Source organism: Callorhinus ursinus, unplaced genomic scaffold (assembly GCF_003265705.2).
Source record: "Callorhinus ursinus isolate GAN/ISIS: 27379988/994484 unplaced genomic scaffold, GSC_fseal_2.0 scaffold78, whole genome shotgun sequence".
Taxonomy (NCBI): Eukaryota; Metazoa; Chordata; class Mammalia; order Carnivora; family Otariidae; genus Callorhinus; species Callorhinus ursinus.
Genome location: NW_027397140.1, coordinates 603,486 through 617,982, shown reverse-complemented (window position 1 = coordinate 617,982; position 14,497 = coordinate 603,486). Strand labels below are relative to the sequence as shown.

The window sequence follows — 14,497 nt, the reverse complement described above, 5'->3', positions numbered from 1 at the left end:
CTAATCCCAACTCGAAATAAATAAAAGAAAAAAGATGCCTGGATATAAGAAAATGAAGGTTAACCATCCCTCCAGGGTGGGCATGGGTTATAGGGCGGAGGCCCACCACTGTCTCACATGGACAGACACACTGATGGGTGACATAGAGTTTACATACCATGTCCACACCACTCCTGACTTGGTGAGGGCCAAGGAAAACTGAGCTCCGCATTCAATCTGGCACACTCCCTGTCCATTCAGTCTCTCAATATTCTGGGGAATGTTACAGCCTTCACTTCCTCCCCGGCCCAGTTTTCCAAAGTCACCATCACCCCAGGAAAATACCAAACCTAGGTTTAAAAAATGCAAACTTCAGGCCAGTGCTTCATGATGTTCCTACCCACCCAGAAACACAGAGTCAGGCAGGAGCTCACCTTCATCGGTCAAAGCCAGGGTCTGTGCATCTCTACTTCCACATGCAACCTGGATTACTCTGTGACCAAGAAGGACTTTCACCTACTCAATTACAAATTTAAAAACAGAATCAAGCACAGGCACTGAGAAAACAAGGGAAATTTTTTCCATAGACTGAAAGCCAATAATGCGCACATGTCTTTATGAACTTTCCTAGACTCGAAGCTTATCTTCTCTTGAAATCAGCAGATGGTAAGCTTTCTGTAAGCAACAAAAATGTGTATAATCACCATTTTGGGCTTTAGTTGTGTTGTATTATCCCCATGTCCCAACCGGCCGTACTCTCCAAGGCCCCAGGTGTATAGCTCCCCACTGGATGTGAGGGCTGCACTGTGCGAGCTCCCACAGGCAATATCCCGGATACGCTTGGTTTTCAGGGCCTCTATAAGCCGTGGCTTGTCACAGTTCCTAAAACAAGATTAAATAATATTGCCTATAATCAATCCAGTCTTTTTTAAAGAAGAAAAAAAGGACATCTACACTGGTCCACATTTAGTCAAAACAACATCTGTAGATCAACTTAACTATCAAACATTAAAACAGATCATGAGGCCAAATCACATTCAGAGATATTTTTAACAAATATATTTTTAGATTCCATTTTTAAGAATGACCTATCCTATTTAATTTTCTGCAAAATAACTACCAAAGGATATTCACTATTATCATAAGTAATGTTTCTTATTAGCAAGTAATGAAGAAAATATTCTTACATTCTGCTGAAGTGTCCAAGTTTGCCATCATCACCTTCACCCCAGGAAAACACTTTCCCATCAACAGTTAAAGCTGTAGCATGTCGGCCACCTGTAACATTCACACAGATATAGGCTGCCAAATTTGATTTACAAAAAGTTCACAGCATTATTACTTTACTCTGCCTGGCATGCAGCATTTGTTCAATGAATACACGTTCAATAAATGAGTAGATAGGATCAGCATTTCAGGGTGAAAATACATAAAGTCAGTGAACTTTTATTAAATTACAAAGTTTAAATCCTAGAATGGATTTTACTTGCAAAGAAGAAGCAAAATAGTGCCATGTTTAATAATGAGTTTCCTGTTATGTTAAATATATAAAAGATCAAAATTCAGGTGGAAAAAAAGTAAAAATAAGTACATTTATGATTAGGGAAATTATCAAATGCACTGGCAATTAAGCTTTAGAGAAATGTACACCAACTGTGGAGTTATTTAAGCAAAAGCACCGTCATTCACAATTAACACATTATACCTATTCTTTCGTGGTCATGCTCTTCCCCAGTGGGGACCATTCTCCCAGCCCATCTACTCTGCCCCAAGACTGAAGAGCACTATCTTTACTGGTGTTTTCTCTCTGTCACCTCTGTCCCTGCCAACTCCTGGGCTCCCAGTCCCCCAAACCATTCATTCTGCCCTATTCTTTACCAACAAAACCCACACTAATGAGAGTAACAATGTGCTCAGCTAAAAACTATACTTCCCAGAGTCCCTTACCCAGAGAGGATGGTGACAGAGATCCAACAGAAGTGAGCGATGCTTCCTGAAAAGCGCTTTATTTAGAGGGGCTAAGTGGGCTGGAGGACACATCTGTCTGTGCCCACCTATACAGAGCTGCATGGTCATCTGTCAATGAAGGTGGAAAGAACAGCAAGCCTGCGCTTGTGCTCCTCATGGGCACAGAGCTACCATACTAGCCCTGGACCCCATCCCCAGACTTTTACAGAGAAGAAAAGTAAAATTCTATCTTGCTCAAGCCAGTACTGTTTGGACTTGCTTTTATATGGGGTTAAACCTAAACCTATTCAGTGCAGGCATGAACTGAGTTTTGTACCTAATTTATTAGTTCCAGTCCTCAGAGGCCTAGCATAGTGCTTTGAAATAATTCTCAGTAAAGGTTTCCTAAATTGAGAGAGTGTGATTTGTTTTCAAAGGATCTTTCTTATCACTGGGGTTCACAGACACTTTGGAAATCTGATGAAAGCTATAGGCTCTTTTGCCAGAAAAATAACACATATTTAAGCACAGACCATGATGATTTCAAAGATGCCATGAACCAAAGACCACAGCTCCGAGACTGAAAACCCACACCTTGGAGAGGGGTAGTCCCTACACACCTGGAATGCCAACAACTGCTGATCTCTAAAAAGCCTCGTGTAGCAAAATACTTAAATTCTAGACCACCTGGAGATTTACATTATCCAACTTTTATTCTTAATAATTAAGTAAACTTGAAAAAGAATACACCCTAGGGAAAATTATTTAAAGGCCGTAATTATTTGCAGAGCATAAGCAACAGGCTTATCTGCGTATGAGTGCCAACTCTGGCCTTGTACCTGAATGAACGGCCACCTTCTTGACCACGTAACTGCTAAGAGCTGTAATCTGCCGAGGGATGGGCACAGTCCCGCTAGAGATGCCTAGCCCCAGTCGGCCATTCGTGGCTTCTCCACAGGCATATACCTTCCCTTCCACAGTCACTGCAAAGAACAAGAGCAAGGACAAGACTCACTTTTCACAACATAACAACTATGTTTTTGGTGGTAAGCATAATTTATAAAAAATTTTTGGTATAAGAATAATCATACCTGCAAACAAACTTTTAGAACCACCAGCCACCTGTACCACATTCAAAGCAGACAGTGTCTCAGAGAATGAAGGAACCTTTATCTAGAACAGGATTTTTTTGTTAAGCAAAAGAAGGAAAAAGATCATTTTATTTATGCTTTTAAAATTAAAAGTATCCTCATTAGATGATATAAGAAATTACTGTTTACCAAAGAAGTTCTTTTCTCTTGGAGATACACTAAAGTATTCTAAGGATGAAAGAATATATTGAGATATACTTTAAATGGGGGGAGGGAGGGGAGTGTAAGATAAATAAATAAAATAAAGACAAAAAATGTGACCTTCTACTGTTAACTGTTGAAGCTGGTACAGGAACATGAGGGCTCAGGTCCCTATTCTTTCTACCTGCTATGTTTGAACAGCTCCATAATAAAAGGTGAAAAATAAAATATACATAATGTAAAGATATAACCAAGTATCTGGTAAACTACATCTTATTTCAGGTCTTGTCCTACTCATTCTTATTGATTCTGACATCTCTAAGAAATTATACACTTCAATTTCCCATTATAGATGAGTGCGACCTAATTTAAAATTCTTAAAGCCCTTGGCCAAAAACCCTTTATGATTCCTAGAAATTATCAGATAGTCACTACTACGGTGCAAGAAATCTACCCTTCATGTACAAACTCCAACAAAGGGCCATGTGCCTCAGGATCACCTAGACAGCCCTGTACTATCACAACTGAGACTCCCAGATCTTAGTGCCCCCTACCCACCTCCAAATGGAGTCTACAGGCCTTAAAACACAAATGCATTCAAGACTGTTCAAATACAGATGAAGGTCTGTTGTACTTGAAAGGAGAGACTTAAAATGAGTTCTAACTTTCCTTCTCAGCTTCTCAACAATGCAGGTAATAAGGGATCTTATGATGGGTGAAGTTTCACAGAATACTAAAAGGAAGCAGAGACACTGAAGAGAAACTCTTTCCAGCCACTAAAACTTGGAGGTATTTGTTTTGTGGCTCCTCAGTTAAGAGACACTAAGTAACATAAATAGATACTGAATTCAACTCTAGTTCAAATGCATCATTTGTTATAACTACTCTTTAAATGATATCTTGCTCATCTTCATACCACTACAGCATTTTTTACACATTATTTTGTTCATGGTAAGCAAAAATGCTTATTGTATTGATGGCAAAATAAATATAATTACAGTCTATAATTTTCATCTATATACTTGTCAAATCTTTTCAAAAGTGTATTTTCTAGTTTATAGAACAGCAATAATATAACTACAACTAAAATGCACTATTTTCCAAGGACAGAGGCTTTAACAGAAACTAAATTTGATAATAATGACAAGTTCATATCGAGAATTTCTTCAGAAAAGTCAATTTAAAAAACAACTTATAGAAGGCAAACCATCATAAAAACCTTAGAAGAGGTCTAATTATTACTGAACCTCTCTAGGACAAAGGCACCAGCAAAGCTCCTCCCCAATCATGTGATGACAGGTAACATAGGAACTTCAGGAAGAGGGGGGATACCTTAGAGCCCTTCAGGCCGCCCAGCTGGTCCTTGTCATTCAGTCCCCACACAAACACCTTGGTTCTTATTGTAGCTGCTGATTCCAGCCCTGCAGCCTTCTTTCTAATAAGGCTAACCAAACAAAAAAGACAGAAATAGAGGTCATTCAACATAAAAATATTTTTTTTAACAAAAAGGAAAGCAACCTCAAGCAAGTAAAGTTTGCTGATTACTATCAGAAACTTTTAAAGTTTTGTTTTAATACAATGAAACCTCAAGTAAATACACAAGTTAGTGTACCAGAGGGTCAAAATCCTAGATACCAGCATGCTACCTTTTAATACTATAATTTAATTCTAGCCTTGTTTTTGGTGGAGACCTTTCTATGACACACTGTGCAGCTCTTTTCTTCTTATACACCAATTTGAACACAACAGCTGTTTTACTGATTCACAGATATTCCCACCCAATGTGTCAACACATAGCTACTACAGATGTTAAATGCAGAAAACACTGATTAATAGGAGTTACCACTGGGTCTGGCATTTTGGCAACGTCCTTAAACCTAAACATCTGGTAATTTTTTTCCCTCAAAGAACTAATAAAATAGATAAAACCATACAACTTTTGAGGTACTCTAACACAGTTACAAGTCCCAAAGCAAAATGCAATTTTCTTCCTTCACATCTTCTGCCCACCATATAGGCCAGCTGGACTAGAGGTCCCCTACCTCCTTTCTCTCCTGAGAGGCCTGCCCCATACCCCAAGGCTTCTGAAGCATAGCTCTGGCAGCTGGTTCCCACCACCTTGTTCATTCTATCTCCTGACCTGCCCTCAATGGGTTGGAAGTTTAATCTACAGAGTGCTCTAATTCTTGAACTTGAGACCACCAAGTACATGGGACAGTGTTAGATTTTCTTGGTTGTTAGTTAATACCAGGTACTAAGGAACCTGTGTTTGAGATTTTTGGCTTTTTATTTGCTTTTGTTCTATTTTTATAAACAAGGATGGACAACCAACAGCTCCAGAGACTAGGTTCTAGATAGGTAAGATTTTTTAATATATATATACTAACGAATATTTATTTTAAGGGATCAAAATTTTATGGTCTGGGGATTAAAATGTAGGAAAATCCTTTCATCTGATACCAGGCACAAAAGAGCAAGTATATTATATTGTAATTACAGATCTTCCTCTACTTCCAATAGTATTTTACCTCAATAAACTCATCATAAATTGAAAATATCGTTAAGTTGAAAAGTATTTTAAAAATGCACCTAACCTACTCAACATCATAGCTTAGCCTTGCCTACCTTGAACATGCTGAGAATATTTATATTAGTCTACAGTTGGACAAAATCATCTAACACAAAGCTTATTTTATAATGAAGTGTTGAATATCTCATGTAATTTCTTGAATACTATATTGAAGGTGAAAGTATGGTATGGGTACAGAATGGCTAAAGTAAGTATACTGGTTATTTACCCCTGTGATTACATGGCTGAGCGCTATATAGCTCGCTGCTGCTGCCCAGTGTTAAAAGAGAGGATTGTACCACATATTGCTAACTCAGGAGAAGATCCAAATTTTAAGTTCGGTTTCTATGGAATGTGTGTCACTTTTGCGCTATTGTAAAGTCAAAAACTTGCAAGTCAAATAAATCGCAGACTATTTATACTTGATATACCCTGTAACACGTTTTTAGTCAAAAATATGTATTGGACACCAAGAGTGATATTCAAGATATATAATGACTGGTACCACATAATTATCAACCAGTCAGAATGGAGGCCAGTGGGTCATCAGTGTGGGCATACCCCAGTTGTGTGTGTGCTCTGTGGGAGACTGTTGGGACCACTTATTCACCCTGAAATTATTAGCTCATTAACATCTGACAGGAAAAGAAAAACATTACATTCAAATACCTAGAAATCTTTTGTTAATGTATTCAATTATGTAAAAATTTAATCAATGAGTAAAAGCTCAAACTTTTTTGATTATCTCATATATACATGTATTTATGTATTTGTCCAATTCATTTTCGTAGTTACTGAATAAGAATATACAAACCTATAATCCTTTCTCTTGAAAATCTCAATGATTCATTTAAGTGAACTGGTATTTTCCTTCCTTACCAAATCAGCTGGAATCATAACATATAGTACAACATATATTCTAGATGAGGTAATGTTATATGTATTATTTTCTTTTCAGTTTCAATTCAAATTTTCCAAAATAAAACAGGACAGAATCCAAACTCAAGATCACAGAACCCTAGAATAACCTGATTTATTATCACAGCTGCCACCCATTCATGACTAAGAGAATGTGCTTTAATAGCAGTGAGAGGCAGAGCTCCTGTTTCTAAAAGAAAGACTACTTACATCACACTCTAGAAAGCATTTAGTGCAAAGGGCAATGGTGAGAAGAACTCAGCTAACATGGTACCTGCCTCCTTCATGTATCTGCAAGGACCAGACTACACCAGTAGGACAACAGTTTATATGCATAAACTGATTTTGCATATCCTTTGACTTAGCCATTTACTTTTAGCAATTTATCTAGGAAAATACAACTTCTCTGAGGAAAGTGATTATCTACATTGTTTTCTGTTGGGCCATGAACAAGGCTCAGAACAACCCCCTGCACATAACAGTCCTCCATAAACATCTTAGAATAAAAGAAGCAAATGTGCAGAAACCTGGCAGGTATCTTTCTTCATCCTTGGTATATGCTATTGCCCTGCCAAAAACACCTTTTCTGCCCACCTGGCTTTGAAAACTCTGACTTTTCCTGAAAGTATGCCTTTAGAGGGAGTTTTCCTTGTCCTCCTGACAAATCAATGCTCTTTTGCAGATTCTCAAAGGACCATGCACTTCTCCTTCATGCACTTCCCACAGTCATAAAGCCACTCTGATGTGTGTGAGTTTGTCTTATTTTATTGTGCATATTCACCACAGCATTCAAAGGATGGAGAACAGGGTTTAGCCCATAACAGGTGTTCAATAGATGGATGGTGAAGGAATAAATATGGTAATAGTCATCACTATAGTACTCTTGCAAAATACCAAATTGAGTAAGCAAACGAGAACATAGTCATAAGATGAAATACTGCGCTCAATAAAGTTACATAACAAAAGACTAATGATATGGATATTTGGGGGACGAATATTACTCACAATTGCACAATAATGTGAATGTACTTAATGCCACAGAACTAGACATTTAAAAATAGTTAAGAGGATACATTTTATGTTATGTATATTTTATCATAATAAATTTTAATTTAAAAGTTGACAATAAAATATTTAGCATAGCAAAGAAGACTATAAAATATATACCATATCATGCCATTTCATAGAAAAACACAATTAGGGACAGATAAAAAGAAAACTACAAGGATATATACCAAAATATTAGCTGTAATATTTCAGGTAGAAAAATTAAACATTTTTCTTTTTGATGGTATTTATCTAAATATAATGTGTTTCTACGTTAAACATTCTCTTAAAATTAAATTAAATTTTTGAAAACAACTAAAATTTACTAAACATTCCTGAGCGCATAAAACTACTCTCATTATGAAATATACTCTAATTATTTACTTTTATTTTTATTTTTTTTTTATTATGTTATGTTAATCACCATACATTACACCATTAGTCTTCGATGCAGTGCTCCACGATTCACTGCCTGTGCACAACACCCAAGGCCCCATGCAGAACGCGCCCTCTCCAATACCCATCACCAGGCTAACCCATCCTCCCACCTCCTCCCCTCTAGAACCCTCAGGAGAAGATAGCAGGAGGGGGAAGAATGAAGGGGCAGAAATCGGAGGGGGAGACGAACCATGAGAGACGATGGACTCTGAAAAATATTTACTTTTAAAAAAGTGAGAATTTTGGAATGAGCACCACCAAAAACAAATGGCTCTCACCTCCCACTGTTGCCTTTTTCGTCTTCTTCCTCTTCATTATCTGAGGCTAAGAAAGGAACTGCAGCCAAATCTTCCTCCTCTGCACGGATGCGTCCCAGCAGGATAAGACCATGGATTTTACAATCAATTCCTGAGCTCCTGCACTGCTTTATAGCAATTTCAATATACCTGTGATACTAGACACAAAAACAGTAAACTACAGACTTTTTAGAATCAAATACATGTGATACTTAAACTGGAGAGCAGCATATTTGAGACATGGAATGTGTGGAAAGTTAGAGCTCTTTTACCTAAGTTCTGGAAATAGCAAGCAAGTTAGGCAAAATTAACAGTCACTATTGAGTACAGATTAAAAGAAGTCATTGATCACCAAGTATGTCTATCCAAGGCATGGGACTCACATTGATTTTCTTACTAAAATGAAACAGTATGATAGCTTTACTGAATGATGCAAACTTTTCTGTCTTAAAGCTTTCTTGAGGGGCACCTGGGTGGCTCAGTCCATTAAACATTGCACTCTTGATTTCAGCTCAGGTCATGATCTCAGGATCCTGAGATTGAGCCCCACATCAGGATCCACACTGGGCATGGAGCCTGCTTGGGATTCTCTCTCTCCCTTTCCCTCTGCCCTTGCCTGGCTCCCCACTTGCATGTGCACGCACATGGGCTCTCTCTCTCTCTTTCGGTCTCTCTCTCGGGGAAAAAAAAAAAATCTTTCTTGAATCAAGATGTATTAGGAAAGAGATTAAATGTCAGGTAGTTCAGAACCTTCATAATTTTTAAAACTAATAAAAATATTTGAATATATGTAAATTAGAGAAAATCATATAAAGAGCCCTGCAACACTATCACCTTATTCTAAGTTATCAACATATGAGCAGTTTTGTTCATACATGGATTATATTAAGAAAATTCCAGGCAGCATGTTGTTTCAAAACTTCAGTATTTATCACTGAAGTACAGGCATTTAAAAAAAAATCGACATTACTATTATCATAGCCAAAACAGTAATTCCTCATATCATTTACTATGCTACCAGTGATTAACTTTTATGGTCATCTCATAAACATTTTTCTATTGTTGGCTTGTTCAAATCAGGATCCAAATAGAATGCAACCTCTCCCTGTTATGCCTTTGACACTCATTTGTTAAAGTTAGTTCTTTGTCCTGCAGAATGCCCCAAATCCTGTATTTGGCATTTACAGTATTTCTCTATTCCTGCATTTCCTGTGAACAAAGAGTAATGCAGCACGAAGCACACATACTTCCAGCAACTTCTTATTGTCTCAACTCGACCTGATCAAACCTCAAGACCTACTACCTATGATCTCACAGGAAGCACAGGTGGAAGAAAACCATTGGGATACAAAAGACAAACTAAAAAATGAATAATTCTACAGGAAACAAAGGCCCAGTTTCCTTCTTTAGCAAGGAAAAACCAAGAGAATTAAGACTTACATGCAGTACAAAGTGCAGGCACATAAACCAACTACAAAAAGATATTTATGGTATAACTGGGAAAATGTAAACACTGGCTGGATATTGTATGATATTAAAAGAATAACCATTAGGTGTGATAATGGCACTGTGGTTACATTTTTTAAATCCTTTTTACAGATTAATATTGAAGTACACAATACGGATAAGGTCATATCTCGGACTTGCTTTTAAACATTCTAGGAATTAAAAAAATGGAAAACATATGGAAGGAAACAATGAAACACAATTGACAAAAATGTTGATAATTGTTGAAGATGGGTCAAAGGTTTGTGGGGGGAATCAGTATACTTTCTATTTTTGGTTATGTTAGAAAATTACCACAATGAGCCATTTTTATAGGGAAGACAATGCTAGAATGTCCACTGGCTTCCCAAGAATGATTAATATTCTAGTTCTTAAATTGGTTGGAGCGATGGAGAGTGGGTCATGAGTTTTCCAATTACTCACAACGCTTCATATTTCTCACACGCATCATGTATACTACTCTACACTTACCAAGTATTATGTAATAAATTGTTCTGAATTGAAAATTTATTGGACTACAATTAATACACCTTTTATGAATGATAATTTCAGCTAGTTACTGATTTAATTAACTCTAGTTATTGATTTAAAGTATAAAAATATGCAGGAGTATAATTAAGACATTAGACAAGCTGCTTTCAGTTGCCTAGCTAGCGATGAGTTACCAATAAAATGCACTAAAATTCAATATTACCTTTTTTCAGAAAAACTCAATATTATTGTTCATTTTAATAATTTACCAGTTTATTCATTTATTAACACCACTGGTATTAATTGGAATATCACAAAATAGCTCAATGACATTTAAGAATGAATGGTGTCCCACAATTCTACTTATTGAAGATTGGAAATAAAGGCCAGATCATCAATTCTTGGACCTGGGAAAAGGAGCTGGTACATTCCCATAGACTGGACACAAGTTACAAACCTTTCATCCATGAACAAATTAACCTAATGGCTATGTATCAGCTTCTTTTAAGTAACATACTGGCACCACCTTGAACTTGTCTGCCCTTATGTGGGCAGACTAATGATGATGATAATAATACTAATAATAATAATGAATGGTGAACTACATTTAATAATTTAAAAATAAACTCACCTATAAAAAACTTTAGATGAATAAAAGTCAATCATTTAATATCTTTATCCACTATCACTGCACCAATTAAATAAGTCCTCATGAGACAATAGTATAGGTGGTATTATTTTAAGTATGTTGAATTTATTAAAATAGTGCTGACAGCTGTGTAGAAAGATTTATGGAAAGATCTGAGAAACAGTCTCACTGCTCTGTAATATAAAGTTACTACATTAAAGAACCTTCATTGATTCTCTCAGACAGCATATTCAAGATTTATAAAAAACCTGTATTCATTTTGAAAATTACCTTATAACCCATCAAAACAGCTCAGCACTTGATGCCAACAGGTATGAAAACAAAAAAGCAATTTCAGTGTCACATGTGCAGTTAGAAAAAAACCATCACACATTAATAGATACATAATGAAAACAATCCTCTGCTGGATATAAAGAGCAATCTGAAGTGCCTAGTAACAACTTTTGCTAGGAGCTTTACCCTCACTTCTTACTTAAGATAGTGAGAATAAAACTTATTTTGTTTCCTTTCCAAGCTGATCTGATAAACAGCAAATTCAAGTTGTATACCTGTCAAATTTTAAAATACAATTACTTAATTCAGGGGGGAAAATAGGCTCAATGTTAATATAGAGACAGCCAAAAAAGTCATCTCCACTTACCTCTGTGCAGTCATTCAGAAGGGACACTGTGGTGTCAGTGGGGTTAATATTGATTGTCTTCAGTTCAATTAGATTATTTAGCGAATTTCCGCCTAGGGGGAAGAAGGAAGATAAAGGAATCAGACAAAGGAGTTTTTATCATATGAGAGAACATACTGAGTAAACTAATTCAATTACCTGACACCACTACCAGGGAAGGCATGTAGCTACTGTCAGCGGGATCAACTATCATTTTTAATCTATAAACAAGAACATCTGGGAAAATCTCCAAACGAATCCAATGCTTAAAAAAAAAAAAAAAAAAGATTCTCAGTTAATAAAATTCAGCCATATCTTAGCTATTAAAACAGTGTCACTAAAGCTTGGATCTACATGACATTATCCATATATATGATACGGCCTGAGAGAGAGGAGTATTCTATTCCACTACTTACTTGTTTATTAAAAGAAAGTCTCACTCTAAACCCCAGAAATTATTTGTTTACAGACTCCTGATCTAGGGTGGCCCCCTTATACCCATGAAGGAGTGGGTAATAGAAAATACTAGAGTCAAGATGGAAAAATAGCCCCTCTCTCCAAGTCTGACCACAAGTTCAGATGATGGGCCCCCACACTTGAGTGCAATTACGATAACATTCCAAAGAGCAATACCTATTTGTTCAGATATATTAGAAAAACTGCTCACCAGAAGAATCTGAACTCATTTTATGTGGGAGAGTAACAAAAATAACAGCACCCTATTACACCCTCTATCAATTGGTCAATTAGATAAAATCTATTACATACATCATTTAAAATCTCTGACAATTAAAATTGGATAGTTTATTACTCAGTAGCTTTAAAAATAATTATGAACTAAAATGTAAAATCAGTACTGACAGGTGCTATCTCAGTATAACTTGGTAGGGTTTTCAAAGAAGCTTAAAAGGTAAAGCCATCTAAATAAAAGCACTTCTGGAAGTGTCCACATGGCACACTACCTTTCCTTGTGAACCAGATGACTGCCAGCAGGGCTCACTGCCATCAATAAGACGAGAAGCCTGGTTCACAGAGGACGACACATTTAGGCTCTTTACCATCCGGGACCAGCTATCCAGGAGCATTCCTGGCTGACTGCTGTGACAACGCTTCAGCTGTTTTCCAGAACGGCCACAAAATATTGCAGACTGCCCTATTTAATGGTGGTGGAACAGTGTTAATACGTGTAGGGCAAAACCTTCCCAACCAAGAAATAAAGAATACTATATAGTGATGAGCTTCCTGCTTCAAGAAAATAATAAGTTTTCAAATTAAAAGAAACTAATAGCCTGGGTGACTCAGTCGGTAAAAAATGTGAATCTTGATTTCGGCTCAGGTCGTGGTCTCAGGATTGTGAGATCAAGCCCCACATCAAGCTCCATGCTGGGTGTGGAGCCTGCTTAAGATTCCCTCTCTCCCACTCCTTCTAACCCTCCTCCAACCCCCCTTACCCAGGGCTGGCTTGCTCACTCTTAATTAATCAATAATAAATAAATAAATAAATAAATAATAAATAAATGGAACTAATAAATACCTAAAACGGCTTCAAAAATCCCAATGTATTTTATACCAATTTATGAAATGAAGTTCATATAAAGATTTATTCTACTTGACTCTCAAGTAACAACAGTGATGTATTTCCAGATGGAATGGTACACATAAACCGAGGTGGGGGAGATGTAGAGTTCAGTAACAGTCCTAACAAAAAACATTCTTATTAAAAATGCTGTTGCAGGGGCGCCTGGGTGGCTCAGTCGTTAAGTGTCTACCTTTGGCTCAGGTCATGATCCCGGGGTCCTGGGATCGAGCCCTGTATCAGGCTCCCTGTTCCGCGGGAAGCGTGCTTCTCCCTCTCCCACTCCCCCTGCTTGTGTTCCCTCTCTCGCTGTGTCTCTCTCTGTCAAACAAATAAAATCTTTAAAATAAAAATAAATAAAAATAAATAAATAAATAAATAAATAAATAAATTATAAATTATAAATAAATAAATTATAAATAAATAAATAAATAAATATATATATATATATATACATATATATATATATATGCATGCTGTTACAGGGCGCCTGAGTGGCTTAGTCCGTGAAGCATCCAACTCTTGGTTTCTGCTCAGGTCATGATCTCAGAGTCGTGGGATTGAGCCCCATGCTCAGCATGGAGTCTACTGGGATTCTCTTTCACCCTCTCTCTCCCCCCTTACTTGCACACATGCAGGTGCCCTTTCTCTCTCTTTCTCTAAAATAAATAAATAGAATCTTTTTTTTTTTAATGCCATTACCAATACAAAGCAAAAACAAATCTGCAGAGTTTCTACTTCCACGAATGGCAAATCTGGAAATTCATCTAGCCCTCCCATTGAGGACAACTAAAAGAAGCAGATAAAACATTTAAAGATGAATAAATCTTAAAAGTATCAGAAATAACAAGATGGGAAAAATTATGAGACCAGAATCTGAGGAAGGCTAAGTGAATAGAGATGTCCAGATGAGCAATGCTATGTATCCGAAGCTACTCTTCCCTGATGGTAACTGTCAGTAAGGAAAGCCTCCAAAAAAAGAAAAAAAGAAAAAATGCTACTTTTCAAAGCCTGGGGTAGGGGAGAGGGGGAACCCGGACCTGGAGTCCAGCGCCCACCAGAAGAGAAGGGGATAGCCATAAAAAACCCCACACTTTGGGTTAGGATCCCAACAGGAAAAATCCCAAGAGGAAGATTAACTATGCAGTGCT

The 14,497-nt window shown here is 37.0% G+C and overlaps 1 protein-coding gene across 6 annotated transcripts in view; it reads right to left on the bottom strand.

Annotated features, from left to right (window-relative positions):
- HERC2 (HECT and RLD domain containing E3 ubiquitin protein ligase 2) overlaps positions 1 to 14,497 on the bottom strand; it is a 264,269-nt gene that overhangs the window by 78,355 nt on the left and 171,417 nt on the right. For all 6 annotated transcript variants that reach the window (XR_012376642.1, XM_073887396.1, XM_073887397.1 and 3 more), the window contains exons 53-63: positions 12,733 to 12,923; positions 11,930 to 12,035; positions 11,753 to 11,844; positions 8,469 to 8,644; positions 4,551 to 4,662; positions 3,018 to 3,099; positions 2,766 to 2,909; positions 1,167 to 1,257; positions 684 to 861; positions 414 to 495; positions 158 to 329 (exon numbers count right to left, since the gene is read on the bottom strand). Coding sequence is in view for 5 of the 6 variants with exons in the window: in XM_073887396.1 (XP_073743497.1) it covers positions 158 to 329; positions 414 to 495; positions 684 to 861; positions 1,167 to 1,257; positions 2,766 to 2,909; positions 3,018 to 3,099; positions 4,551 to 4,662; positions 8,469 to 8,644; positions 11,753 to 11,844; positions 11,930 to 12,035; positions 12,733 to 12,923 (1,426 nt within the window). In the remaining variant the exon portion in view is untranslated. The remainder of the gene's footprint in view (positions 1 to 157; positions 330 to 413; positions 496 to 683; positions 862 to 1,166; positions 1,258 to 2,765; positions 2,910 to 3,017; positions 3,100 to 4,550; positions 4,663 to 8,468; positions 8,645 to 11,752; positions 11,845 to 11,929; positions 12,036 to 12,732; positions 12,924 to 14,497) is intronic.